General features: G+C 42.1%; 1 protein-coding gene across 1 annotated transcript in view; it reads right to left on the reverse strand.

Annotated features, from left to right (window-relative positions):
- The window catches only part of LOC140729187 (ADAMTS-like protein 1), a 459173-nt gene extending 438557 nt beyond the window's left edge, over window positions 1-20616 (reverse strand). The window contains exons 1-2 of the mRNA XM_073048667.1: window positions 20513-20616; window positions 19669-19807 (exon numbers count right to left, since the gene is read on the reverse strand). Of these exons, the coding sequence (XP_072904768.1) occupies window positions 19669-19740 (72 nt within the window). The 5' untranslated portion in view covers window positions 19741-19807; window positions 20513-20616. The remainder of the gene's footprint in view (window positions 1-19668; window positions 19808-20512) is intronic.
- Between the last annotated feature and the right edge of the window lie 6729 nt (window positions 20617-27345).

Here is a 27345-nt window from a genome sequence, read left to right on the forward strand (position 1 = left end):
CTATCGAAGAGAATGGGATTTTTTTTTTTGGTTAGTGTAGTGGGTTTTTTTTTCTTAATATTAGAAAATTTCCAGTCTTTTTTTTGTATGAATTGTCGAGAGGAGTTGTGGTTCTCTGTTTATATATACTAGCCTAATATTATACATGATTTTGACAGTGTATATCCCTTTCTTTGTTTGTACATTTATTGTATTATGTATTTGATATAACTTCTCCTCTGATTTGTATCTATTCATATAATTTTTTTAATCAATAAAAAATGATTGAAAATGAAAGAAAAAAGAGTGAACAGCCTCTCCACATTCATGCTGTCAAAGCCCATCAAAATCTTACTTTTCAATCAAATCAGCTTCTCAGCTCCAGTAGAATCTGCAGTTCAGCCTTTCCTTACATGACAACCCACTCTGTCCAGGTCCAAATCAAGTAAACCTTCTCTGAACTGCATCGACGTTCTTGTCTAAGTAGAGGCCAATACCAATTCCGTAACCCAAAACAAAAGCCAAAGCCAAAACAATATCTGTTTCACAGATGCAACCTTGAAACACATATTAAGCTAGTCAGGCGTCATCTGCGGACAAAGATGGCTAATGTTTCAGGGCAAATAGGTTCATGAAGTTTTCCACAATAACTATGCCACTTTAATATAATCAATATAGAGTTATTGATCTGCCGAGAAACATGAGACAGTTTACGTCTGTATTCCTGGGAGTTTCGAAGAATGAGATAATGACCTTATCTAAACATATAAGATCCTAAAAGGGCTTGACAGGGTACATCAAGCTAAGTGAGCGCATGTATCCCGTCAAGGCCAAATGGACAAGATTCAGTCCGCCACCCACAATCCCACTTATCAACACATACCTGCGCCAAACACAAAGAGCTAATCAAACTGCTCCTCTGCATGCTGGTGAATTGCAGCAAGGAGAATCTCTGTAAATAGTGATAATTAATTTAAATTGTTAAAAATCTATTATAACTAAAAATTATTTTATTTATTTCATTTTATTTAGAGAAGCAGTGTAGAATAGGCCCTCTTGGCCCTTCGAGCCATGACACCCAGCAGCTCCCGACAACTCCGACTAAAGGTTAACCACAATGACCAACTAACCTACCCGGTACATCTTTGGATTGTAGGAGGAAACCATACCACTTGGGGAAAACCCGCGCGTTCCACAGGTAGGACATACAAAGACTCCTTACAGAGGATGCTGGAATTGAACTCTGAACTCCGACACCCAGAGCTGTAATGCATTTGCCACTACATTACCGTGGCACCCAAACATTAAGAAATAAATCTAAATAAAAGTTTAAAAAAAGCAACTTTTGTCCTTTTATTCTGCAGGTCAGAAACCCCTATCGAAGAGAACGGGAACTCCAACCCAGCACCAGTTCTGACTGTTGTCAGTTTGGAGAGGCCGATTGCACAACATTACACTGGGAAATCCCAGTGAGACAGGTCTCTGTGATTGGGTTGGACTTCAGGAACAATCCACTGGCAGAGCAGAATGACAGATGTCCCAAGTCAGCATGTCCCTGTCATACATACCACTCCAAGGTTTAATTGAGAACTATCGAACACTGGAGTTCTTTCTACGACTTTCAGCTCCACTCAGTACCTATCAATCAGTCTAATATAATACTCAGACATTTTGTACATTGCAGAAAGAAATTTGGGACTAACATATGAGGTGAAATGGAAGTTGGTTGGGTCTCCCAGGCCAACCAAGTCTAAGGGTAGAGGCCAGACCAAGCATGGTCCACTGGTTCTCCAGGGTTGGGATTCATCTCAGGACTAACAACCATGACTGGTTAAACAAAACAGTTATGGAAACAGCAATGAAGAATCCTTCTACATCTATGTGCAACAGTATTCCTGGGTCCCAACCTAGGACTTGCATGGTTGGCAGTAGTGAAAGCCAAAAGGAAGCTACTGGCACAACGAAGAAAGCCCTGAATACTGCCAAGACCAATAGCAAAATTGGTTTCTGGAATGTGCAGGGTCATGGCCAAGGTCAGACAGAGATGGAGGACCTTCATTGCCACTCTAAATGCCAACGTTGTAATGGGCAGTAAGTAAGCAAGATACAGCTTTCGAACACAGACGCCCGACAAGGCAGCATGACCGAGACTGCACAGCTACCCAGAAGAAGGAAGCAGAATGCCCACTCCCATGCTCAGCCTGATGTTTTCTCTGGGAAGCCCTGCTCTGAGAGTACAGGACAGGGCAGGGCCAAAGGCAGATTAATTTATGGCTTTCATAAAAATCCTGAACAGGGGCATTAGGAGTAGCCATTGGAATCAGGTTATGTTTCCTCGTTGCTAAGAACAAGGTTGCAGGAAATGCCAAGCAGGACAACACCAACAGAGAAAGAAAAAACTAAGCCAAAATGATGACAGGTAGACATGGACAGTTCTCATACAGACATAAAGAAAGAGTGATCTACCTAACTAGAGAATTTATTACAGCATCCTGAAAGCTGTAACATGCCCAAAATCAATGAAGTGATGTTCCAGCTTACAGTGCAACAATGCCGGAGACCACTGTAGAAAGGTTAAAGTGGGATGTGGAATTAACATAGCAGGTGACCAGAAATTCAGTGTTACTTCTGCGGACCGAACACAGATTGTTTGGAGTGTGATGACCCAATCTGCATCGGGTTTTTCCAATGTAGAAGAGGCCACACCATGAGCAGCTCACAAAAATGCAGGTCAGCAAGTCAGGCAGCATCTATGGTGGGGAAATAACAGTCGATATTTCGATCCGAGACCCTTCATCGGGACAGGGTGGAGTTGGGAGACTGAGCCAAACGGATGATAGGGGGAAGCAGACAAAAAGGGTAAATGAACCCTGGTGGGGGCAGGGGATAGTGAAGCTGGAACATCTGAAATTCGCCTGTGTTTAGTGTTCGTGACCCCACTCTCAGCCACTTCTGTGACTTACAGTTAATTGTTAACTTATTTTCCTCTAACAAGAACAGAAAATACTGGAAACATTCAGAAGGCCAGACTACATCAGTGGAAAGTGAAACAGAGCTGATGTTGCGGGTCAAAGACCTATTTTCTAATATAAAGCCTCAAGAACTGGAAAGTTAACTGTTTCTCTTTCCGCAGATGCTGCCTGACCTGCTCAATGTTTCAGGCATTTTCTGTTTTTGTTACAGCAAGGCAAATTCATGAATACCAGAAAGCAAAGGAAGTGACTAAGATAAGGGTCAGAGACCCTGAACACAGGAGAACTTCAGATGTTCCAGCTCATCACAGAAACTGCAATATCACAGTTTAAGCAGAAATTTCTCCTGTGCAGGATTTCAACCTGAAGAGTCAACAATTCCTCTCCTCCCATAGATGCTACTGTAGTGTTTTTAATATTCAGTAATACTTGACTAATATTGTAAATATATTGTTTAATTAGAATTTTTTGTTTGTTTACATAATTCATTAGGAGTTATATGTAAGTACATGAATGGCATACGTCAATATGCAATAACATCATCGGTGCACACCTCACTAAGGAAGAAACTAAGTACACAAGTACCCCAACACTCCTGTGTTTTTCTTTTGATTAGTTACAAAACGTAGCAGTGGCAATGAAGTGATTTTAAAATGAACCCAATACAATTGCAGACCTGTTGAAGCACAGCATGTTTTTTTTCTTTGAAAGGGGACAGAGATGGTTGAGATAAAAAAATGGCAGAAAATCGACACCATTCACAGGTTCATAAATCCTGAATACTGGGTGATAATAATCATAAATCTTTAAAAAAGCAGAAATAGCTGGCTACATTGGAAAGGTAGATCGTTCTGATTGCTCAACAGATACCTGGATAATGTACAATATTCTGAATGAACTGAGCAGTATTTTAAAGCAAATAAAAAGCGAAGTCTAGTGTTGTTGAGTAGAATATTTGGAAAAGCATACACAGTTTGATTAGAAGTTTGACTGCTCCAACTAAACCAGCTGAAATGAGCTTTGTTGATATTGTGAACATAATGAATTTAGCATTTAGAATTGAAACCATTGTTCTTTGCAGTCTGTTTTAGATTTCATAAGTGGAATCAAAAGGAAGCGGAGGCAGTTCAGCATACATGCCTGAATTGAAGACATTGAACATTGTCAGTTCAGTGATGGGCTTAATGAAGCAGTGAGAGATCATTTAGTTTGTGGAATCTTACAAGACAGCATTTAGAAAGCACAACTTACATTTAAAAGAAGAAATTGAAATCACTGTGTCAATGGAAACAGTAGCCAGAGACACAAATGAGTTGCAGTCAGGAATGAAAGTGAACATAAATATAAGTGCCTGCCTGGCCAAACAAGTTGTGTTATCATGCGGCGGACAAAAATAAATGGACTGCACAGGGAAAAGAAAAGGATAAAAATTCAAGTTGCAGTTTTGAAAAGAGCATGAATCTGCATGCTGTTAATGAAAAATCTGATAATGATGAGAGTGATACAGCACTAAGTAGCCTGAAGATTTACAATGTGAAAACGAATGATAGACAAGCAAACAAGAGAAAATCTGCAGATGCTGGAAATCCAAGCAACACACACAAAATACTGGAAGGTTACTATCTTTTCTTTCAGTTAGTCCCGACGAAGGGTCTCGGCTGGAAACGTCGACTGTACTTCTTCCTATGCTGATTTCCTCCAGCGTTTTGAGTGTGTTGCTTGAATTTCCAGCATCTGCAGATTTCCTCGTGTTTGCATTTTTAAAAACAACACACCACATTTGGCTTGCATGTGGTGAAAACAGGAGGGCCAGCTTTGTGGAGCCATGATTGGCTGAGACAACTACAACTTGATCCATCCATCATTTTCATGCCACACTCCATACAACAGATTCAACTGAATGTGAATTAAGAAAGGTATTGAATGACACCATGGCAATGTTCAAGGATGGTAGTGGAAAACTCAAACATATTAAGGGCAAAATAGTGCTAAATGATAACGCCACACCAAAGTTTGATAAAGCCTATCCGATTCCGTCTACCAACCATGATAAAGTAGCCAGTGAGCTAGATCGCATGGAGGCTGAAGGAATTCTTTCCAAGGATGAGTGGAGCCCATGCGCAATGCCAGTGGTCTCAGTAGTCAAGGAGGCTGGGTTTCTCATTTTAAGGTTACCATCAACCCAGTACAGAAAATAGATTAATACTCTCTGCCCAGGATAGAGAATATCTTTGCAAACCTTTCTGGAAGGAAACACTTCAGCAAAGTGGACTTAGCTGAGAGCTGAGGTCTATCTACAGATGGAGATGGAAGAAGAGTTCAAAGTATTTTCTCACCATAAACACTCAATAGGGGATTTATTGCTATAATTGGCTTCTATTTGAAGCAGCATCTGCACTGGCACTCTAGCAGAATGCTATAGACCAGGTGCTGCCAGGCTGTCAGTGTCACCTGGAAGACATCATTGTTATAATTAAGGAATGCAAGAAACATCTCCAATATCTCAAGACAGTGTTAAAAAGATTAGAAGATTATGGGCTCAGACCACAATGCAACAAAGTGTGAATTCTTTAAACCAAAGATCACTGACTGTGGCCACACCATTGTCACACAAGAATTTACACAAGTGTGCTGAGAAAGTTCAAGCAGTGGTGGATGCCTCAAGGCCAATGGACATGTCACTTGTGTGGTCTTTTTTAGGAATTGTCAATTACTATAACAGGTTCCTGCCAAACCTAGCGACTGTACTCCACCCCTTGAGCTCGTTGCTACAAATTGGGAAGAAATGGCAATGGACAAAGCAATGTGAAGTGGCGTTTCCAAAGGCAAAGGAAATGATGATGTCAAACACTGTACTCACAGATTGTAATCTACATCAGCTAGTGAAGCTTGCTCATGAAGCCTTGCCTTATAGTTTAGGTCCAATCTTGCCACATGTCATCTGTGATGAAAGTGAACACCCCATAGCCTTTGAATCACCTTCCTTTACCACTGCAGAGAAACATCAGGCACAGATTGACAGAGAGGCCCTGAGTATGATTTGGGTTGTAAAATGTTTCATCAGTACCTACATGGGAGAGAGTTTACCCTCGTTACTAGTGTCCACTTTCAACCCACAGAAGCATGTTCTGTTAACAGCAGCAGTATGAATGCAGAGGTGGGCTCTGTTTCTTGAAGACCACAATTATAAAATTGAAATCAAAAGGACATCTGATCATTGAACTGCTGATGGATTGTCCCATTTACCCTTGGAAATTGAGATAACTGAAAACTTTACCAAAGCACACACTCCTCTTGACATTTTCTCCCTAATGAAAATCAATCTCCTTAATATTTCAAAGATGATCCAAAGGGAAACCAGAAAAGACCCCACACTGTCACATGTCTACATTACAACCCAACATGGCTGGAATGTGCAGCAAAAATTCCAGTTCCCATTTTTAATTATCCCTGACCGGGGTCATCTTATGTGGGAATTTAGAGTTGTTGTACAGTCAAAGCTGAGAGCTAAAATACTGGAGGATCTACATGAAGATCATCTCAGGTGTGATCAAAATGAAGGGGTTTGCTGGTAGCCTGAGTAGATTACCACTTGCCATGCACTGTTCAGGATGCCAACGTGTCCAGAACATGCCAAGAGCTGTGCCTGTCTACCCCTGAAACTGGCCCGCATTCCCCTGGCAGAGGGTTCATGTGGATTTTACTCCACCATTCATGGGAACAAATTTCTTGGCAGTAGTGGATGCAGCTACAAAGTGGCCAGAGGTGTTCCCAATGGTCTCCACTGCAGCCTCACACACTGTTGATGTGTGAGAAGCCTCTTCGCAAGGACTGGTGTTCCAGAACACTTCGACAGTGACAATGGACCACAGTTCGTTGCAGAACAGTTTCAGTCATTCCGGAAAATAAAATGGAAGAGACATATTATAACTACAATGTACCGCCCCTCCACAAGTGGCTTGGTGGAAAGGTTTGTCCAGAGTTGAAAGAACACACTGCAACCAATGTCAACAAAAGACACTGCACTAACACAAAATCAGAAGCTCACCAATTTCCTCCTTGTATACACTCCACAGCCAACAACTCAGCAGGTATGCTGTTCTTGGGCTGTCCATTGCTCATGCTTGGGTATCTTGAAACCCAGTCTCAGAAGGAGTATGCTGGATGAACAGCTGGGACAAATTGAGGGCTCCTCAAACAAGGAGGTTCAGTGTTTCACTCCTGGACAAGCAGTCCTGACGAGGAACTACAGACGTGATCAAAAATTGGTACTTGGAAAGATTAAGGACAGACCTGGACCACTCTCATACACAGCATTGTCAACTCTTCTATTTTTCCCAGCTCACTTATCGCTCAAATCGATCCAGTGATGATGCCACAGCACCTGCTGTCCACTCTGTCCTGTCCTACCTGGAAAATAGGGTCTCATGTGCCAGGTTGCTGTTTATAGACTTCAGTTTGGCATTTAACATAATCAGAAACTGGTAGGGAAACTGTCATCACTGGGTCTCAACACCTCCCTCTGTAACTGGATCCTGCACAGAAAGGCCACAGCCAGTAGTCCCATTATGCTGAACACTGGAGCAAAATCTGTAGTCCCATTATGCTGAACACTGGACCAACATCTGTAGTCCCATTATGCTGAACACTGGACCAACATCTGTAGTCCCATTATGCTGAACACCGGAGCAACATCTGTAGTTCCATTATGCTGAACACCGGAGCAACATCTGTAGTCCCATTATGTTGAACACTGGACCAACATCTGTAGTCCCATTATGCTGAACACCGGAGCAACATCTGTAGTCCCATTATGCTGAACACTGGACAAACATCAGTAGTCCCATTATGCTGAACACCGGAGCAACATCTGTAGTCCCATTATGCTGAACACTGGACCAACATCTGTAGTCCCATTATGCTGAACACTGGACCAACATCTGTAGTCCCATTATGCTGAACACTGGAGCAACATCTGTAGTCCCATTATGCTGAACACCGGACCAACATCTGTAGTCCCATTATGCTGAACACTGGACCAACATCAGTAGTCCCATTATGCTGAACACTGGACCAACATCTGTAGTCCCATTATGCTGAACACTGGACCAACATCTGTAGTCCCATTATGCTGAACACTGGACCAACATCTGTAGTCCCATTATGCTGAACACTGGAGCAACATCTGTAGTCCCATTATGCTGAACACCGGAGCAACATCTGTAGTCCCATTATGTTGAACACTGGACCAACATCTGTAGTCCCATTATGCTGAACACCGGAGCAACATCTGTAGTCCCATTATGCTGAACACCGGAGCAACATCTGTAGTCCCATTATGCTGAACACTGGACAAACATCAGTAGTCCCATTATGCTGAACACCGGAGCAACATCTGTAGTCCCATTATGCTGAACACTGGACCAACATCTGTAGTCCCATTATGCTGAACACTGGAGCAACATCTGTAGTCCCATTATGCTGAACACTGGACCAACATCTGTAGTCCCATTATGCTGAACACTGGACCAACATCAGTAGTCCCATTATGCTGAATACTGGACCAACATCTGTAGTCCCATTATGCTGAACACCGGAGCAACATCTGTAGTCCCATTATGCTGAACACTGGACCAACATCTGTAGTCCCATTATGCTGAACACTGGACCAACATCTGTAGTCCCATTATGCTGAACACTGGACCAACATCTGTAGTCCCATTATGCTGAACACTGGACCAACATCAGTAGTCCCATTATGCTGAATACTGGACCAACATCTGTAGTCCCATTATGCTGAACACCGGAGCAACATCTGTCATCCCATTATGCTGAACACTGGACCAACATCTGTAGTCCCATTATGCTGAACACTGGACCAACATCAGTAGTCCCATTATGCTGAACACTGGACCAACATCTGTAGTCCCATTATGCTGAACACCAGAGCAACATCTGTAGTCCCATTATGCTGAACACTGGACCAACATCAGTAGTCCCATTATGCTGAACACTGGACCAACATCTGTAGTCCCATTATGCTGAACACCAGAGCAACATCTGTAGTCCCATTATGCTGAACACTGGACCAACATCTGTAGTCCCATTATGCTGAACACTGGACCAACATCTGTAGTCCCATTATGCTGAACACCAGAGCAACATCTGTAGTCCCATTATGCTGAACACTGGACCAACATCTGTAGTCCCATTATGCTGAACACTGGACCAACATCTGTAGTCCCATTATGCTGAACACCAGAGCAACATCTGTGGTCCCATTATGCTGAACACTGGACCAACATCAGTAGTCCCATTATGCTGAATACTGGACCAACATCTGTCGTCCCATTATGCTGAACACCGGAGCAACATCTGTAGTCCCATTATGCTGAACACCGGAGCAACATCTGTCGTCCCATTATGCTGAACACTGGACCAACATCTGTAGTCCCATTATGCTGAACACCGGAGCAACATCTGTAGTCCCATTATGCTGAACACCGGAGCAACATCTGTAGTCCCATTATGCTGAACACTGGAGCTCCCCTGTGCTGTGTGCTCAGCCGGCTGCTGTTCCCACTGCTGATGCATGACTGTGTCGCAGAATCCAGCTCAAACAGTGTCATCAAGTTCACGGATGACACACCAGTGGTTGGCCTCAACAACAATGACGAGTCGGAGTATAGAGAGGAAGTGGAGCAGCTGGTTGACTGGTGTGAGAATAACAACCTAAATCTGAACATGAAGAAGGCATGACTGTGGACTTTAGGAAGGTGCAGATGAAACATCCCCTCCATGCATACATGGCTCCTCCTCAGAGACAGTTAAGTGAACCAGGTTCCCGGGAGTTCACATCACCTGGTCCCTCAGTATCTCCTCCCTGAGTTAGTAGGACCAGCAGTGCCTCCAAGAGCAAAGTTAACTGTTAGAGGAGAAAGGTAACCAGACCTATCAGAACCAGTTCCTGCAAACCTACAGTCAACTCCTACAACGGCCACAGAGGCGGCCCAGGAACCTGAGCCAGTTTCACAGCCACAAGTCTCAACTGCCAAGAGAGTGACTTACCGTCCCCATCAAGAAAGCTGTTATCTCACAAGAGTAAGAAATCCTCCACAAGAGAGCAATGTGTTACAGATCTGAGCTGAGATGCATCGAGTTGCAGTTTATAGCTAAGCAGAGAGAAGTGTAGCGTGGTATACTTCATATTTCAGGAATATTTGAGTGATATTGTAAATATACTGTATTGTTTGATTAAGCGTTCTTTGCTTACAAAATACATTTTGTTCTATATGTACCTTTGTAAGAAGTATATATAGTCATTTTGCCACCACGTCCTATGTGCACGCGTCACTAAGTACCCATGTTTTCCCAGCTCCAGTGTTTTTCTTTTGATTAGCTTTTGGAGTTACAAAACATAACTGCTACTTCCAGAAGATTGTTGCTGGAGATTTCTCTGTTGACTTGTGCTAATGTATCATCTATTTGTTCCTGTCACATTCACAGTGACAACCATAATATTGAGGCCTCTAACGGCAACTTCATAATTCAAGATCAATGAACAGAGGTGGAATCCAATGTTCAAAAACTCCCAATGCTTACTTGACCAAACAGATAACATTGTACCATCATCTTTGCTATCCTGGCAGGAAGGAAGAAAATTAAATACGTTTTCCACCCTTTGTACAAGCGGTTTGTGAATGTGAGACTGAGGCCAGCTTCCATACCATAGCCCCACCCCTAAAATTAATTCTTCCTTACTGAAGAAAATATACTCTTATGATCTGCTCGGTTGGAGTGTTTTAACGTTTATTCCCCTATATAATTAATCATTTCTCCTTACTAGATCTCTAAACTTAAATGAATCTCAATTCATCTGAAAAAGAATATGGTAACAAATATATATTTTAATATTAAATATACTTTAAATGTTGAACAAATAGAATGGAATGGTGAACAAGGTGATCTGACAGTAAAAGGAGAGTTACCTTGGTTTCAAGGTGCAAATTACTTCAGCCACAATATTTTCATGGGAAGAAAGTAAATTAACACTGAAGATGATACAAATGAGTGGATTTTAAATTTTATGGATGTTATTTTAACAAGGGAGGATCAAAAGCTAATAAATTTAGCTGCTGAAGTCACCTGAGTAGGAATAAATGGCATGTCTGTTATTTTGTGTAAGAAAGTTTATAGGGTGTATTTTTATTTGTCTTTGAGCCTTTTTACACATTTTTGGTATCTACCAACACAAATGACATTCTATACCTATCAATATACCTCGGTTCTTGGCGAAAAGATTCAAAATTCAAAGTTAATGTACATATATGTCACCACATAAAACCCTGAGATTCATTTTCTTGAGGGCATTCACAGTAAATACAATAGACAGTAGGTGCAGGAGTAGGCCATTCGGCCCATCTAGCCAGCACCGCCATTCACTGTGATCATGGCTGATCATACACAATCAGTACCCCGTTCCTGCCCTCTCCCCATATCCCTTGACCCCACTATCTATAAGAGCTCTATCTAACTCTCTATTGAATGCATCCAGAGACTTGGCCTCCACTGCCTTCTGGGGCAGAGCATTCCATATATCCACCACTCTCTGGGTGAAAAAGTTTTTCTGCATCTCTGTTCTAAATGGCCTACCCCTTATTCTTAAACTGTGGCCTCTGGTTCTGGACTCACCCATCAGCGGGAACATGCTTCCTGCCTCCAGCATGTCCAATCCCTTAATAATCTTATATGTTTCAATCAGATCCCCTCTCATCCTTCTAAATTCCAGTGTATACAAGCCCAGTCGCTCCAATCTTTCAACATATGACAGTCCCGCCATTCCAGGAATTAACTTTGTGAACCTACGCTGCACTCCCTCAATAGCAAGAATGTCTTTCCTCAAATTTGGAGACCAAAACTGCACACAATACTCCAGGTGGGGTCTCACCAGGGCCCTGTACAGCTGCAGAAGGACCTCTTTACTCCTATACTCAATTCCTCTTGTTATAAAAGCCAGCATGCCATTAGCTTTCTTCACTGCCTGCTGTACCTGCATGCTTGCTTTCATTGACTGATGTACAAGAACACCTTGATCTCATTGTACTTCCCCCTTTTCCTAACTTGACTCCATTTAGATAGTAATCTGCCTTCCTGTTCTTGCCACCAAAGTGGATAACCTCACATTTATCCACATTAAACTGTATCTGCCATACATTTGCCCACTCACCCAACCTGTCCAAGTCACCCTGCATTCTCATAACATCTTACTGACTTTTCACACTGCCACCCAGCTTTGTGTCATCAGCAAGTTTGCTAATGTTACTTTTAATCCCTTCATCTAAATCATTAATGTATATTGTAAACAGCTGCGGTCCCACCACTGAACCTTGCAGTACCCCACTGGTCACAGCCTGCCATTCCGAAAGGGACCCGTTAATCACTACTCTTTGTTTCCTGTCAGCCAGCCAATTTTCAATCCATGTCAGTACTCTGCCCTCAATACCATGTGCCCTAATTTTGCCCACTAATCTCCTATGTGGGACTTTATCAAAAGCTTTCTGGAAGTCCAGGTACACTACATCCACTGGCTCTCCCTTGTCCATTTTCATAGTTACATCCTCAAAAAAACTCCAGAAGATTAGTCAAGCATGACTTTCCCTTCATAAATCCATGCTGACTCGGACTGATCCTTCTACTGCTATCCAAATGTGTCGTAATTTCCTCTTTTATAATTGACTCCAGTATCTTTCCCACCACTGACGTCAGGCTAACCGGTCTATAATTCCCTGTTTTCTCTCTCCCTCCTTTCTTGAAAAGTGGGACAACATTAGCCACCCTCCAGTCAGCAGGAACTGTTCCTGAATCTATAGAACATTGGAAAATGATTACCAATGCATCCACAATTTCTAGAGCCACCTCTTTAAGTACCCTGGGATGCAGACCATCAGGTCCCGGGGACTTATCAGCCTTCAGACTCAACAGTCTATCCAACACCGTTTCTTGCCTAATATAAATTTCCTTCAGTTCATCCTTTACCCTAGTTCCTTTGGCCACTATTACATCTGGGAGAAAAAAAAACAAATGATAATAATATTAAGATCTTAAGGCCTTAACTATGCTAGTATACACAAAAATAATGAAGGTGCCACCCCCCTGGAGAGCTGATGATGATAGAATTACTTCAATGACTACTCCACAACCTGACGGTAATAGACTCAATGCAGATGTAGAACCTCCACAGAAAGTTGATGACAAAGCTGAGCTTACAGGCAAAATTATTCGAACATTTAACACCATACTAATATGGGCACTAACCCAACAAAAAAAGACCCTATATACCAAAACAAATCACATCATAAACAGGTGCATAAGTTATTAATACTCTCAACAATATGTTACCACAATATTTAGGAAAACTTCAAACATTTGAAGAACTCCAAACAGCAATGCAGCACAATGGCTTCAAAATGGAGGCATTCATTAATAGAAACACAAAACTGAGTAATGAAGTGAGAACACCAAAATGGCAGAAGAGAATAAGAAAAAAATTGAAACCTTAAAAGCAGAAATACCCAGCTAATGGAGTATAAAATGGATAAACCAAGCAAGAAAGTTAAGAGAAAACCTAAGGAAATATAAGGTCCATAGAAGATATGATCAATTTAACAAAAGCATCATAGAATTTATAGATACACTAAAACAGAAGGTCAGTGCATACAAAGCCAGACTAAATATACATGAAATGCATCAGGCAAAGAAATCAGAATTATCAGTTCAAGAACAGTGAAAAAAGTTTATATAGGACTTTGAAACTAAATTCAGCGTGCCAAAATGCCACCGACAGCCCTAACACAGAATTACCAACAAGCAGAGAGATAATGAAGATTGGTCTAATGTCTGGTCAAATGGGGTGACCCACAATCAAGAAGCAATCTGGATTAAGGAGGGAAAAGAACACATTCACACAATTGATGAAATGCAAATACTTAAAGTTACGATAAAAATGCTAAAAGTGGTCATAAAAAAATACCCACAACTGGAAAAGTACTGGCAGTGATAATATTCATAATTATTGGTATAAAAAAATTTACTTCTCTTTATCTGTACCTATTAATGCATATCAACAATTTTCTTAAAAACCCTGGGGAAAAAATGTCCATATTTTTGACAGAAGATAAAATATATCTCTTAGTTAAAGGAGAAACTACAAATGGTACATCAAAATATCATCCTATTACTTGCTTACAAACTATACCTAAAATTATAACATTATGCTTCTCACAACTAATGTCCATTTACTTAGATAACCACAAAATACTTACAGAAGAGCAGAAAGAATGCCATAAGGGTATGAAAGGATGTAAAGAACAACAAGTAATTGGTTCTGAAATTCGAAGTCAAGCCTGGCAGAGAAGTAGAAAGCTTTCATGTTGTTATATTGACCACCATATAATATTTGATTCTGTCCCACACTCATGATTAATGGAAGTTCTTAATATATATACATACTACACCCAACACTTGTGAAATTCCTACAACTCCTGATGAAACATTGGCGTAATATAATCTATTAACAACTAAAAAAGAACAAACACCGTCATCAAAATAAAGGGTGACTTTGCAAGCCCACTATGGTTTTGTCCAGCTTTAAACCCACTCTCTAATCTACTGAATCAATCAGATCAGAGACAACCAAACAACTTATACATTGACATACCTTCTATACATGGAGGAATTAAAATTATACTCCCCTTCAATAGTAAAGCTAAAGCAATTATTTAAAATAGTACAACTATATCTTAACGATATAAGAATAAACTAGAACTATAAGTGCAAAACAATAAAGATAAAGAAAGGTGCAATAGAGCTAGTAAAATAAAAAAACAGAACATCAGGATACAATACAACCGATGGATGAATTTGAAACATATACGTATCTGGGATATCAACAAGCAAAGAAAATAGATCACAGTGCAATAAAGGGAAAACTTGACAGAATTTGCTTCATGGCTTAAGAAAATCAGCCAAACAGAGCTCAATAGTCAATAAACACTTTCGCTGTACCTATATTCATGTTTTTTTTTGGCATAATATCTTAGTTTGAAGCTGATCTGGAAAATTTACAAAGGAGAATAAGAAATGAAATAACAAATTTTAGAAAACACTATGTACACTTAAACATGTTTAAATTAACACTATCCAGGACAGGAGGAAGTGGAATAACAGACATAAGAAATTGCACAATTGTCAGTTAAAACTTTTAAGGATATATTCTCATCAATGAAAACAGGATTCAGCTCTCCACATGAGCATATGCTATCTGAGAATAACGACACACCACTAAACTTAAATGAAAGCACAACCCAGAAAAATGAAGTAATTATCACTACCGAAAAAAAAGTTAACCAATAGAAGAGAATAACCCCTCCATGGAAGATGTCCCAAAGATCTGGGCAGACTACATGTTGAACGCTTAGCTCAGAGTTGGAGATCTCTTCTCCAACAGGGGTTGCTTGTAGCTCTTCAGGACCAGGTGGTTAACACAAAAAAATATCAAAAATACACAATAAAAGACTAACAAATTCAACCTGATAAATACAGAAAATACCAATAGAAACCAGAAAAGATCCAACACATTACAGGATACTGCAGCAGTTTAACTCAATCTGATTACTTACACTGACGCAATCAAATGAAAAATTTCATTCACCAAAGTCTTGCTTTAATATACAGATTCATAAAAGACACCATACTTTATTATAAATACAAGTCAGAGGTCAGCAAATTATATTATGATCAATTTATTATTATAGATAGGACAACTGATTTATTATTACAGATAGGACAATCCATAATAACCATATGGATATAATCTTACAGGATAAACAAGCAAGAACAAATTACTTTATAGATATAGCATTCCAAACACACATAACATACTGAAATCAATACATGAAAAACACCGGAAATATGCTGAATTAAAAGAGGAAATGGAAAGACTACGGAACATGAACAGGGTATACATTGCCCCAATAGTAATATCTACAGCTGCATCATCCCTAGCATTCAACAATTAAGGCTACAGAGAATATTTATGTAAATCTCCAGAAAGCCACAATACTAAACACCACTAGAATAGTCTGAAAGTTCCCAGCTATTGAGAAATAAGTGTGTTTGGCTACACCCTTACCTCAGGTTTTACCAGCTTGAGCAGAGAAAAAAATACAATAATAATAATATTAATAAATAAGCAATAAATATCAAGAATAGCAGATGAAAAGTCCTAGAAAGTGAGTCCATACATTGCAGGAACACATCAGTTTTGTGGTGAGTGAAGATGAGTGAAGTTCAAGAGACTGATGTTTGAAAGGTAGTAAAGGTTTCTGAACCTGATGGTCTGGGCCTTGATGCTCCTGTACCTCCCTTAATGATGGCTGCAGTGAGAAGAGAGCAAGGCATGGATGGTGGGGGTCCTTGATGATGGATGCTGCTCTCATGTGACAGCTCTCCATTTAGATGTGCTCAGTGGTGGGAGGGCTTTACCCATGATGGAGAATGTAAGATTTTCCATTCAAGGGCATTGTTGTTTCCATACTAGGCCATGAAGCAACCAGTCAATATACTCTCCACCACACATCTGTAGAAGCTTATCAAAGTTTTAGATGGCATGCCGAATCTTGCAGACTTCTAAGGTGGTAAAGGCCTTATCATACTTTCTTTATAATGGCACTTAAGTGTGGACCCAAGACCGATCCTCAAATGAAACTCAAATCAAATCTCCCTCCTATGTAACGATTCACCGCAGTTTATTTGGCCAACAATAATGGTGTTGTCAGCAAACACAAATTTGATATTGGAACCTTCCCAAAGTGTCTTCCAGAACCAACTATCAGGCATACTTTGACACTGAGCCACAGAGGGAATGTTAGGGCTGAAGACATGAAGATGAGCCAAAGAGGGAGGTTTTAAACAAATTCTTAAAAGACAGAAAGAGAGAGGAGAGAGAGGGGGGATAGAGGTAGGATGGGGCGTAGAAAGGTTTAGAGAAGGAATTTCAGTGATTAGGGTTTCTGCAGCTATAGACAGTGCAACGTTGTCAGTGCTAGAACATTTGGAAATGGGACAATCAAGATGAAGGAGCAGAATTAGGCCATTAAGCCCATTAAGTTTGCTCCAGCATTCCACCATGGCTGATTTATTATCCTTCTGTCTTCTCCTTGTAACTTTTGACACCCTTACTAATCACAAACCTATCAACCTCTGCCTTAAATATATCCAACGTCTTGGCTTCCACAGCATTTTGTGGCAATGAATTCCACAGAATCACTAACCTCCTGGAAAAGAAATTCCCCCTTATCTCTGTTCTAAAGGGACATCCTTCTATTTGAGAAGGGCTATCTGAGAGGGCTGTGCCCTCTGGTCCTAGAATACCCCATTCTAGGAAATATCCTCTGAATGTCCACTCAATATTGGATAGGTTTCAATGAGACTCTCATTCTTCTAATTTCCAGTGAGTACAGGCCCAGAGCCATCATACACTACTGGTACATTAACCCTTTCATTCACAGGATCATTCTTATGAACCTCCTCTGGACTCCTCCAATGCCAGAGCATCCCTCCTCAGAAAATGGGCCCAAATCTGCTCACAATACTCCAAGTGCAGTCTGACCTTAGAAATCCTCAGCATTATATCTTTGCATTTATATTCTTCTCCTTCAAAATGTCATGTCATTCTTTGGAGATTATTGTGTAGAGACGATGCTGCCTTGACTGGGGGATTTTCAATCAAGATTCATAGTCTCCAATTAAGAGTTAGCTAATCAGGACAAAAACGAGAATACACACGCGAAAGTCTGCAGATGCAGATGAGAATACATTTTTCCATATGTATAATGGTTAATCTTCAGAATTCTCTAACCAAGAGGCATGAGGAGACTTCTTTATTGTGCATTCATTATAAATATTATCAGATTTTTAAGTATTTGTGGAATTAAGGGATAGAAACATAGAAAACCTACAGCACAATACAAGCCCTTCAGCCCACAAAGTGTGCCGAGCAGGTCTCGACCTTAGAAGATACTAGGCTTACCCATAGCCCTCTATTTTTCTAAAAAAATCTGGGGCTGAGGCAGAGAAGTGGTACTGAATTAAAAGCCACAATCTTATTGAATGATGGAGCAAGCTGAAGGTGCTGAATGGCCTACCCCTGTTGTTATTACTTATTGCTCTTTGCAACTTGCCTGTCAAACAATTGGAATGGTACTATATGACCCAGCACGTTAAAAGACAGGTGAACTAAACTCTTCACCATATGATGAATAATGATGGAAATATTCAGACTGCCCACTAAACTGAATGTTTTATTCCATCAGTGCACTTTAAAAGAAAGTTTAGTCATCAGAATAGTCTTAAAATTTCAGGAACAGATGTGACAATTTGCCAATTTAAGACTCTGTACCGGTGACACTGGAACATTCCTGAAATACACGATTGAAGGCAGCTGACAGACAGCAGCCACATTAGGGATTCGCGCAGCTTGCCGGTCTATCAAAGCAGGAACACTGGCTAATCAGCTCATTCTCACCTATTCTGAATAGACTATTAACACACTCAGAGGCTTTTGTTATACGACGAGGTCCATTAATGTGTGATTAATGAGCCTGACCATAGAACAAAAAAAAGGTACAAGGTCATTTTAAACCGTGAAATCTGTACGGCTGTCGTGTTTACCAAGAACGAGGTGTCACAATAGAATGGAGACAAACATTTCTACCTGGTTCAAACATTGTCCGTATGTTGAGTTTACATTCTTTACTAATGTGCTAGATCATGACCAACAACAATGAACTTAAAACTCAGCATTTGCTGCTTCATAACTAATAATGTGTCGTAACTGCGACGAGAGCTTTCAAAAAACCCTCAAGTTGTGTTAACTGATGCACCTGCAATGGGTCAGTCGAGATATTAAAGACATCTAGCAGCACATATGGTTGAGTTATTTAAATATATTCAGTGAGAATAAATTTCAAGTGTTTTTACACGTCGCATATAATTCAACATTTCCACTCCGTCCTGTTTTGACATGAAACGTTGATAGTTTCTTCCCTCCCACCAATGCTGCTGGACCCACTGAGTTCTTGCAGCATGGAATGGACACAATGGGTTTGAGTGGCTCCCTTCTAAGTTGAAAACGCTTGTGATCTTATTAACACTCACTAAAAACTTAAATTAAAAACATGTCTTCAACGATGTTGTTATCCAAGTTTCCTTCAAACTAATGAAGGGCTAAACAATAAACTTGAGCATTTTTGGATCATGTCTCGAACCCAGACCAAGTGCAATGAAGAAAATGGGCAAAAGAAAAACCCTCACACGTTCAATACTCCCAACAGTGGTTATCAATTACGGTAGTGAACGGAGAAACCGGAGACTGAATCTGGACAAATAAAACAAACTACTGGAGGAAAGCCACTGTTGGAATCTGTGAACGAGGAACCGCACGTCAGGTTACACCGACGATACAGAATCCCTCCAATTCATGGAGATATCGTGGTCACCCTACGAAGCAAGGGCTGTCTCAATCACTTTGCCTCAGGACCAACAGAAGCAAGTTTCTGAGAGTCGGAACCTCTGGCCGGGTTGGGATCGTGCCTTGCAGTGGCCCCCAGGGGTGGTGGCTGGTGGTGAGGGGTGGGGGGTGTTGATAACATGCTCTTACCTTGACAGTCGAGCATATCAGCAGGAGTGTAGTAGTCGCCGCTACGACCCTGCGGGCCGGGGAGCCTCGCATCTTGGCTCTACTCCCTGATCGCTGCGGCTCCCGTGGGCGAGCTTGTCCTGGCGCCGGCCGGCGGGTCCTGGCGAAGACAGAAACAGCTGAGCCTACGGCAGAGCTCCGGGCATATCCCGAGGGTGGAGGCATTCTCTACCCCACCCAAATTCCCTTCCCGCCCGCTTAAGACTCTCTCCCGCCCAGGGTTGCGGAATTGAAACAAGGTAGGAAGGTCTTCCCTCCTTCAGTCCGGAGAGCTGGCACCAGCGAGCGCGCAGCCCTCCACTCCAGGGGCAAGGTCGTGGGGAGAGGGCAGGGGTTTCCCAGCCCCACTCACCGGAGCGTAACAACCACCCTACGAGGGGGGCGAGGATGCAGCGGACTTGCTCGCTGTTAACACCGGCGGTGCGCGGCCAGGTCAGTTCCGCCACTCTGGACTCGCCACTGCTATCTGATGGGACATCCCGAAGCGGACCCCGGACCGGGTACTGGAACGCACTCGGGGCACAGGGACGGCGGTAGATGTACTTTCACTTCGGGGTTACCGGCACTGTCAAGATCCCCGCGCCCGCTGGCAGAACCCTCAGCCTGTTAACCCGACACCGACTCCCCGAAAAGCTGACGGAGGTCCGGCTTTGCCGGCGAAGTGTTATCCCTGAACTGGAGCATATGGGGGCACCGGAGTGCAGACACTGGCAGCACGCGTCCCGTCTCCGTCCAACACCGGCAAACATAGCCAACGACGGAACTCCCAGTCGCCGGTCAGAGCATCCTGACTCAGAGTGATTACCTTTGCGCTGAAACGCTCTGTCGCAGCCTCTGGCGTTCCCCAATCGGCAGGTTTCAATGTGCAACCTGCAGTACAGAAGCCCAGGGGGTACGGGACGGCAGCCGTTCCCCAACCCGCCTTCTCACCCTCACCTCCACAGTACCAACATCAGCACAGCATTCACACAAAGCTGTTCTCCCAGCCTAATATCTGATCAGATGTCTCGCATTCGCACAGCGCACAGAAGCCATAGCTCGCAAAGAATTTCATTTCCAGTTAGTACATTTATTTCAACTTGGTTTAGAAGCAGAAAATAGGGGAAAAAAATGTTCCCAGTGGCAAAGAGATTAACGACAGGAACCAATCCTGTGGGATCCCTATATCCAGATATGGATTGCAGATGTCCCGCCAGGCAAAGTCCCAGTACCCCCCCAAAGCCCAGAGACTAAATCCAAAGGAATGCTCGTAGCTAGAGACAATATCCTGGGAAGCAGCCCATACACATATACACACACACCGAGATAAAATCCGGCCACGCCTGAGTTTGCGCCTTTCCTCTGTTACTGCGTGGTGTCTTCCACTTTCCCAAAACGTGCGTAATGACCGCCGTAAATTACTCCTGCGCAAGGAGTGACAGGAACTGGGAGTTTGGCGGGAATTAATGGGAAAGTTTGGAGAATAAAACGGGTTAGGATGCAATTATTGTAGGATCGGTGCTTAGTATTCTGTACAGACAGTAGGTCCACACCTTTCTTGTATATCTCCATTGCTTTCAGAGCCAAAGCCAATTCAGCAAAAGAGTAAATCCATTCATCATCCCAGCCAGAAACCCTAAATCTGTCACCTCATGGTACTGAGAGATCAAACACAGTGTGGTACACCCAAGTGTCCCTACAGAATCACTATCACTGCACTTAATTGGAGCGATGTTTGACACTCAGCTATCAAATCCAGAGACATCTGGATTTGTCACACACCTAACATCCAAATTTCACACATAGACTTTAAAAATAAAGAGATGTATCACACCAAGATATCACATCCATAGACAACTAACATATAGTTAGCAAATCCAGATATGTCTCATATCTGTATGAATCACGGGGTCACCTGACACCTTAATATCCAACCCAAAGCTGGCAAATCAAATCCAGAGATTCTTCAGACCCAGATGTCAAATTCAAGGACATTTCAAGCTGAAATATCACATCTCAAGACATTTTGCACACATATTTTAAATCCTGAGATGTATCAAACCCAAATATCAAATTCTGAGACTTCTAATGCCTAGATCTCAAATTTAGAGGCACCCTCACTCAGATATTCAATCCCCTCAAGCCCAGTTATCATATCCAGAGGCACATCATGTCCAAATATCAAATCCAGAGACAATTCAGACCTGGTCATCAAATCCAGAGGAGCCTCATGTCCAGATATCAAATCATATTTCATTATTAAATCCAGCAATGCCTCACTTTCAAACATCTATTGCAAGAATACCTCACATCTATATATAAATCCCACAGTTCCTTGAAGCCCAGATATTAAATCCAGAGAGACTTTAAAGTTATATCACACACACAGAGATTTTTTTTTCCAGTGGCTCTGAACATCCAGGCTGCAAATACAGTGACACCTCACATCAAGAGGACAAATCAAATTATCTCCTCACACCTACAGACCAAATACAGTGCCCCAAAAAACCAGCCACTAAAGTCAAACTTAGAAACACCCAATGCCCTCTTGCACCTAGATATCAAATGTCTAGAGAACAAATCCAATTACCTAAAGCATCTAAAAATTAAAACCAGTGACAGCTCACACTTCAAAATAATTTCACTGACAGCTCAAGCCAGAACTCAAATTCAGTGATCACCCACATGCATATATCAAATTCACAATGCCTCTGGGATCACCTCACACCAAGACACCAAATCTAGGGACCAAAATACATCAAGAAGTCAAATCAAGGTTTCCATAACAAACAAGTAACATATCTAATCACATCAAATTCAATCAGATTGATTCAGAGATAAAATTCACACCTAGAGATCAATTCCACTGACAATGCACAACCAGATATGCAGTCCAGGGAACTTTAACACCCAGACAACAAATCCTGTTACATCTCACTCCTGGAGTTAATTCCATTAACAATTTAATACAAAAAACAAATCCAATGACACCTTGCTTCCAGGGATTAAATGCAGTGATCTCTCACACAAGACATCAAATGCAGGACACCTCACAGATCCAGAGACTATCCAAGGACTCATTACAGACACCAGATCTACTTACATCATAAACAGAGTTATGAACCAAGCAAAGACAAATCCCAGTGATAGCCCAAACCCAGAGATCAGATCAGGGTGACAATACGTATCAAGGGACCCTTCATATCCAAGGGACCATGTACACTTGGGGCAACAAATAGAACGTCTCCTCACATCCACAAACGAATTCCAGATGTCCTGACATTTAGAGGACAAATCCAGAGACACTACACACCCAAAGACAAAATCCAGTGCTGCTGGACACTTAGATACCAAATCCAGGGGCAAACACACAGAGGGCAAGTGCAGTACTGCCATTTACAAATGACAGGGAGGGCACACTTGGAGACACCAAATAAAGTAACACCAGTCAAACGGAGACCAACTCCAGGTGCACTGCACAGCTAGAGGCTAAATTCAGTGACATCGCACACCTAGATATCAAATTGAGGGACATTGACAGCAAGACATCAGATTTAAGTATGTCTCACAACATGACTTCAAATCATTTTGAAAAGGGAGGGTGAGCAGCCACAGGTCATGATCCATATTGGCACTAATGATATAGCCAAGAAGGGTGATGAGGCCCTACAAAGGGAATTTAGGGAGTTAGGCAGAACATTGCAAAGCAGGACCTCTAGGGTTGTAATCTCAGAATTACTCCCCATGTCATCTGCTAATAAGGCAAGAATAGGAAAATAGTACAGGTGAATGAATCACTAAAGAACCAGTATAGGAGGGAAGACTTCACATACCTGGACCATTGGCTTCTCTTTCAGGGCAGGTGGGACAAAGACATGAAGGACAGATTACATCTCAAAAAGAGGGGCACCAATATGTTTGCAGAGCAGTTTGCTAGTCTACCTGAGAGAGTTTAAAATCATGAGACAGGGAGGTGGGAACGAAATGAGAGGGTAAGCAAGTAGAGGGATTGAGAGAAAGGTAGTAATTAGGTAGAGTAAGTCTAAAAGGAAGTACAGGTTAATGAACACAGTGAGAGTGACAGTCTGAAGTGTAAGTATTTTAATGTTAGGAGTATATTGGGTAAGGCAGATGAGTTTAGAGCATGGATTAGTACATGACATTGAACCCATTGCAGAAACTCGGCTGTAAGAGGGGCATGTCTCACACTTCAACTTTCCAGGGTTAGGGTGTCTCAGACTTTTTAGAGAGGACTGTAAAAGTGGTGTGAGAGGTGCACTACTAATTAGGGAGAGTGTCATGGCTGTACTTACAGAGGACATCTTAGAGGGTTCTTCTAGTGAGTCCAAATAGGTAGAATTCAGAAACAAGAGAAGTGCAATCAGCTTAATGGGATCATGCAATAGGTCTCCCAGCGAGCAGTGACTTAATCTTCACCAATAGCCAACCATGAGGGATCTTGCCAAAAGCTTCACAGGGTTTTTATCCTGCATTTGCTGATGGAAAGCAGGTATGTGTAGCTAGTGGAACCTGGGAACGATTGGAAACTAAACGAGGGGATCGAGGCCCAATTCCTGAGGTAAATGGCCAGGTGGGGGATTGCCAGAAGGGACCATGCCACTTTACTGTAATACCATGGGCTCATAGCTTCTTATGCAGCCTTATCTATGGCACATTGTCAAAGGCCTTCTGAAAATCCACCACACCATCAACTAATGTTCCTTTGTCTATCCCGCTTGTTATTTCTTCAAAGGATTCTAACAGATTTGTCAGGCAAGATTTTCCCTTGAGGACACCATGCTGACTACAGCCCATTTTATTATGTGCCTCTAAGTACCCTGACATCTCATCCTTCGTTATTGTCTCCAACATCTTCCCAAACAATAAGGTCAGATTAAGTGACCTATTGTTTCCCTTCTTGAAGGGTGGAGTGACATTTGCAATTTTCCAGTCTTCCAGAACCATTCCAGAATCTAATTATTCTTGAAAGATCATTACTAATTCCTCCATGATCCTGTTAGCCACCTTTCAGATCCTTGGGTGTACACCATCTGGTCCTGGTAACTTATCTACCTTCAGACCTTTCATTTTCCCAAGAACCTTCTCGAGTTATGGTAACTTCACACACTTCATGATCCCTGACACCTGGTACTTCCACCATACTGCTAATGTCTTCTGCAGTGAAGATTGATGCAAAATACTTACTCACTTCATTCACCATTTCCTTGTCCCCCATTACTACCTCTCCAGCATCATTATCCAGTGGTCCTATATCCACGCTCGCCTCTCTTTTACACTTTATATATCTGAAGAAATTTTTGGTAGCCTCTTTAATAGTATTGGCTAGCTACTTTTGTATTCCATCTTTACCTTCTTAATGACTTTTTAGGTGCTTTCTGTGGTATTTTAAAAGTTTCCCAATCCTCTAACTTCCCACTAAGTTTTTGCTCTGTTATATACCCTTTCTTTACCTTTTATGTTGACTTGTTAGCCATGGTTGTGTCATGTTTCCTTTAGAATACCTCTTCCTCTTTAGGATGTATATATCCTGTGCTTTCTGAATAGCTTTCGGAAACTCCAGCCATAGCTGCTCTGCCATCATCCCTGCCAGTGATCTTTTCCAATCTATTCTGGCCAACTCCCCTCTCATACCTCAGCAATTCCCTTTACTCCATCGTAATATTATTATATCTGACTTTAGCTTCTCCTTCTCAAATTTCAGGGTGAATTTGATCACATTATGATCACTTATATCTGAGGGTTCAGAAATAACCTCAGGCTCTCTAATCAATTCTCGTTCATTGCACAATACCCAATCAAGAATAGCTGATCCTCTAGTGGGCTCAACCATGAGTTGCTCTAAAAAGCCATCTCATGGGCATGCTAGAAATTCCCCCTCCTGGAATCCAGCACCAGTAATATCAAAGTCTTCTTTCAGAGATTAAAATATCAAATGCTGCAAAGCATAGCTTGAAGTTCAGAGAGCGAAATTTTAAATGGGATTTGTACAGAGAGTGGTAGGTGTCAGTAATATACTGTCCAGAGAGGAGGAAGCAGCAGACATTGAGGGACATTATGACAGACACATGAACTGGCAAGGAGTGGAGGAATACAGACCATGTGAAGGTAGATGGGACTAGACATCAGCACAAACACTCATAGACGAAATGCAAGGACCTCTCACAGGCATCTCATTTCATAAGACCCCTCACACGCAGGTATCAAATCCGATGAATCCACACAGTCACATATCAATTCCAACAACCGGATATCACATTCAGGGATAAAATTCAGCGAAAACTTTCATCCAGAGGTCAGTTCCAGTGACAAAGCATATCTATAAATTAAATCTAGTGATCCTGACATCCAGCAGATAAATCCAGGGATGCAGATAATCAGACACAAAATCCAAGGACATTTCATGTCCAAGGACCATTCATACCCCGGTAACAAATCCTGGGAAGCCTCTGCCCAAACATCAAATCCAAACCAATTGCCATATCCAGGGACCCTCATAGCCAGAGAGCACATTCAGTGATTGCTTAGACCCAAAAATTGAATCCAGGAACCCACACCTTCACATATTAAATCCAAAAAACATTTTTCAAATCTAATCACTTTGAAGAATAAAATTCAGTGATAAATCACATCCAACAATCAGTTCCAGTAATAATTCACATCCAGAGACTAAATCCAGTGACCTGGATACCAAGCAAACAAATCCAGGGACAACACGCGGAAATCTGCAGATGCTGGAAATTCAAACAACAACACACACAAAATGCTGGTGGAACACAGCAGGCCAGGCAGCATCTATAAGGAGAAGCACCGTCGACGTTTCGGGCCGAGACCCTTTGTCAGGACGAACCGAAAGGAAAGATAGTAAGAGATTTGAAATTAGTGGGGGAGGGGGAAATGCGAAATGATAGGAGAAGACCGGAGGGGGTGGGATGAAGCTAAGAGCTGGAAAGGTGATTGGTGAAAGTGATACCAAGCTGGAGAAGGGAAAGGATTATGGGACAGGAGGCCTCGGGAGAAAGAAGGGGGGGGGGGATGCACCAGAGGGAGATGGAGAACAGGCAAACAACTAAATATGTCAGGGATAAGGTAAGAAGGGGAGGAGGGGCATTAACGGAAGTTAGAGAAGTCAATGTTCATGCCATCAGGTTGGAGGCTGCCCAGCCGGTATATAAGGTGTTGTTCCTCCACCCTGAGTTTGGATTCATTTTGACAGTAGAGGAGGCCATGGATAGACATATCAGAATGGGAATGGGACGTGGAATTAAAATGTGTGGCCACTGGGAGATCCTGTTTTCTCTGGCAGACCGAGCGTAGGTGTTCCGCGAAACGGTCTCCCTCACCACCATTCAGGAAAGTGCTACACTTGCCCTTACACTTCCTCCCACACCACCATTCAGGGTTTCCACAGGGATTGCTCCCTACGCGACTCCCTTGTCCGCTCATCCCCCCCATCCCTTCCCACCGATCTCCCTCCTGGGACTTATCCTTGTAATCAGAACAAGTGCTACACCTGCCCTTACACTTCCTCCCTCACCACCATTCAGAGCCCCAGACAGTCCTTCCAGGTGAGGCGACACTTCACCTGTGAGTCAGCTGGTGTGGTATACTGCATCCGGTGCTCCCGGTGTGGCCTTTTAT

The sequence above is a fragment of the Hemitrygon akajei genome, chromosome 6 (assembly GCF_048418815.1).
Source record: "Hemitrygon akajei chromosome 6, sHemAka1.3, whole genome shotgun sequence".
In the NCBI taxonomy this organism is placed as follows: domain Eukaryota; kingdom Metazoa; phylum Chordata; class Chondrichthyes; order Myliobatiformes; family Dasyatidae; genus Hemitrygon; species Hemitrygon akajei.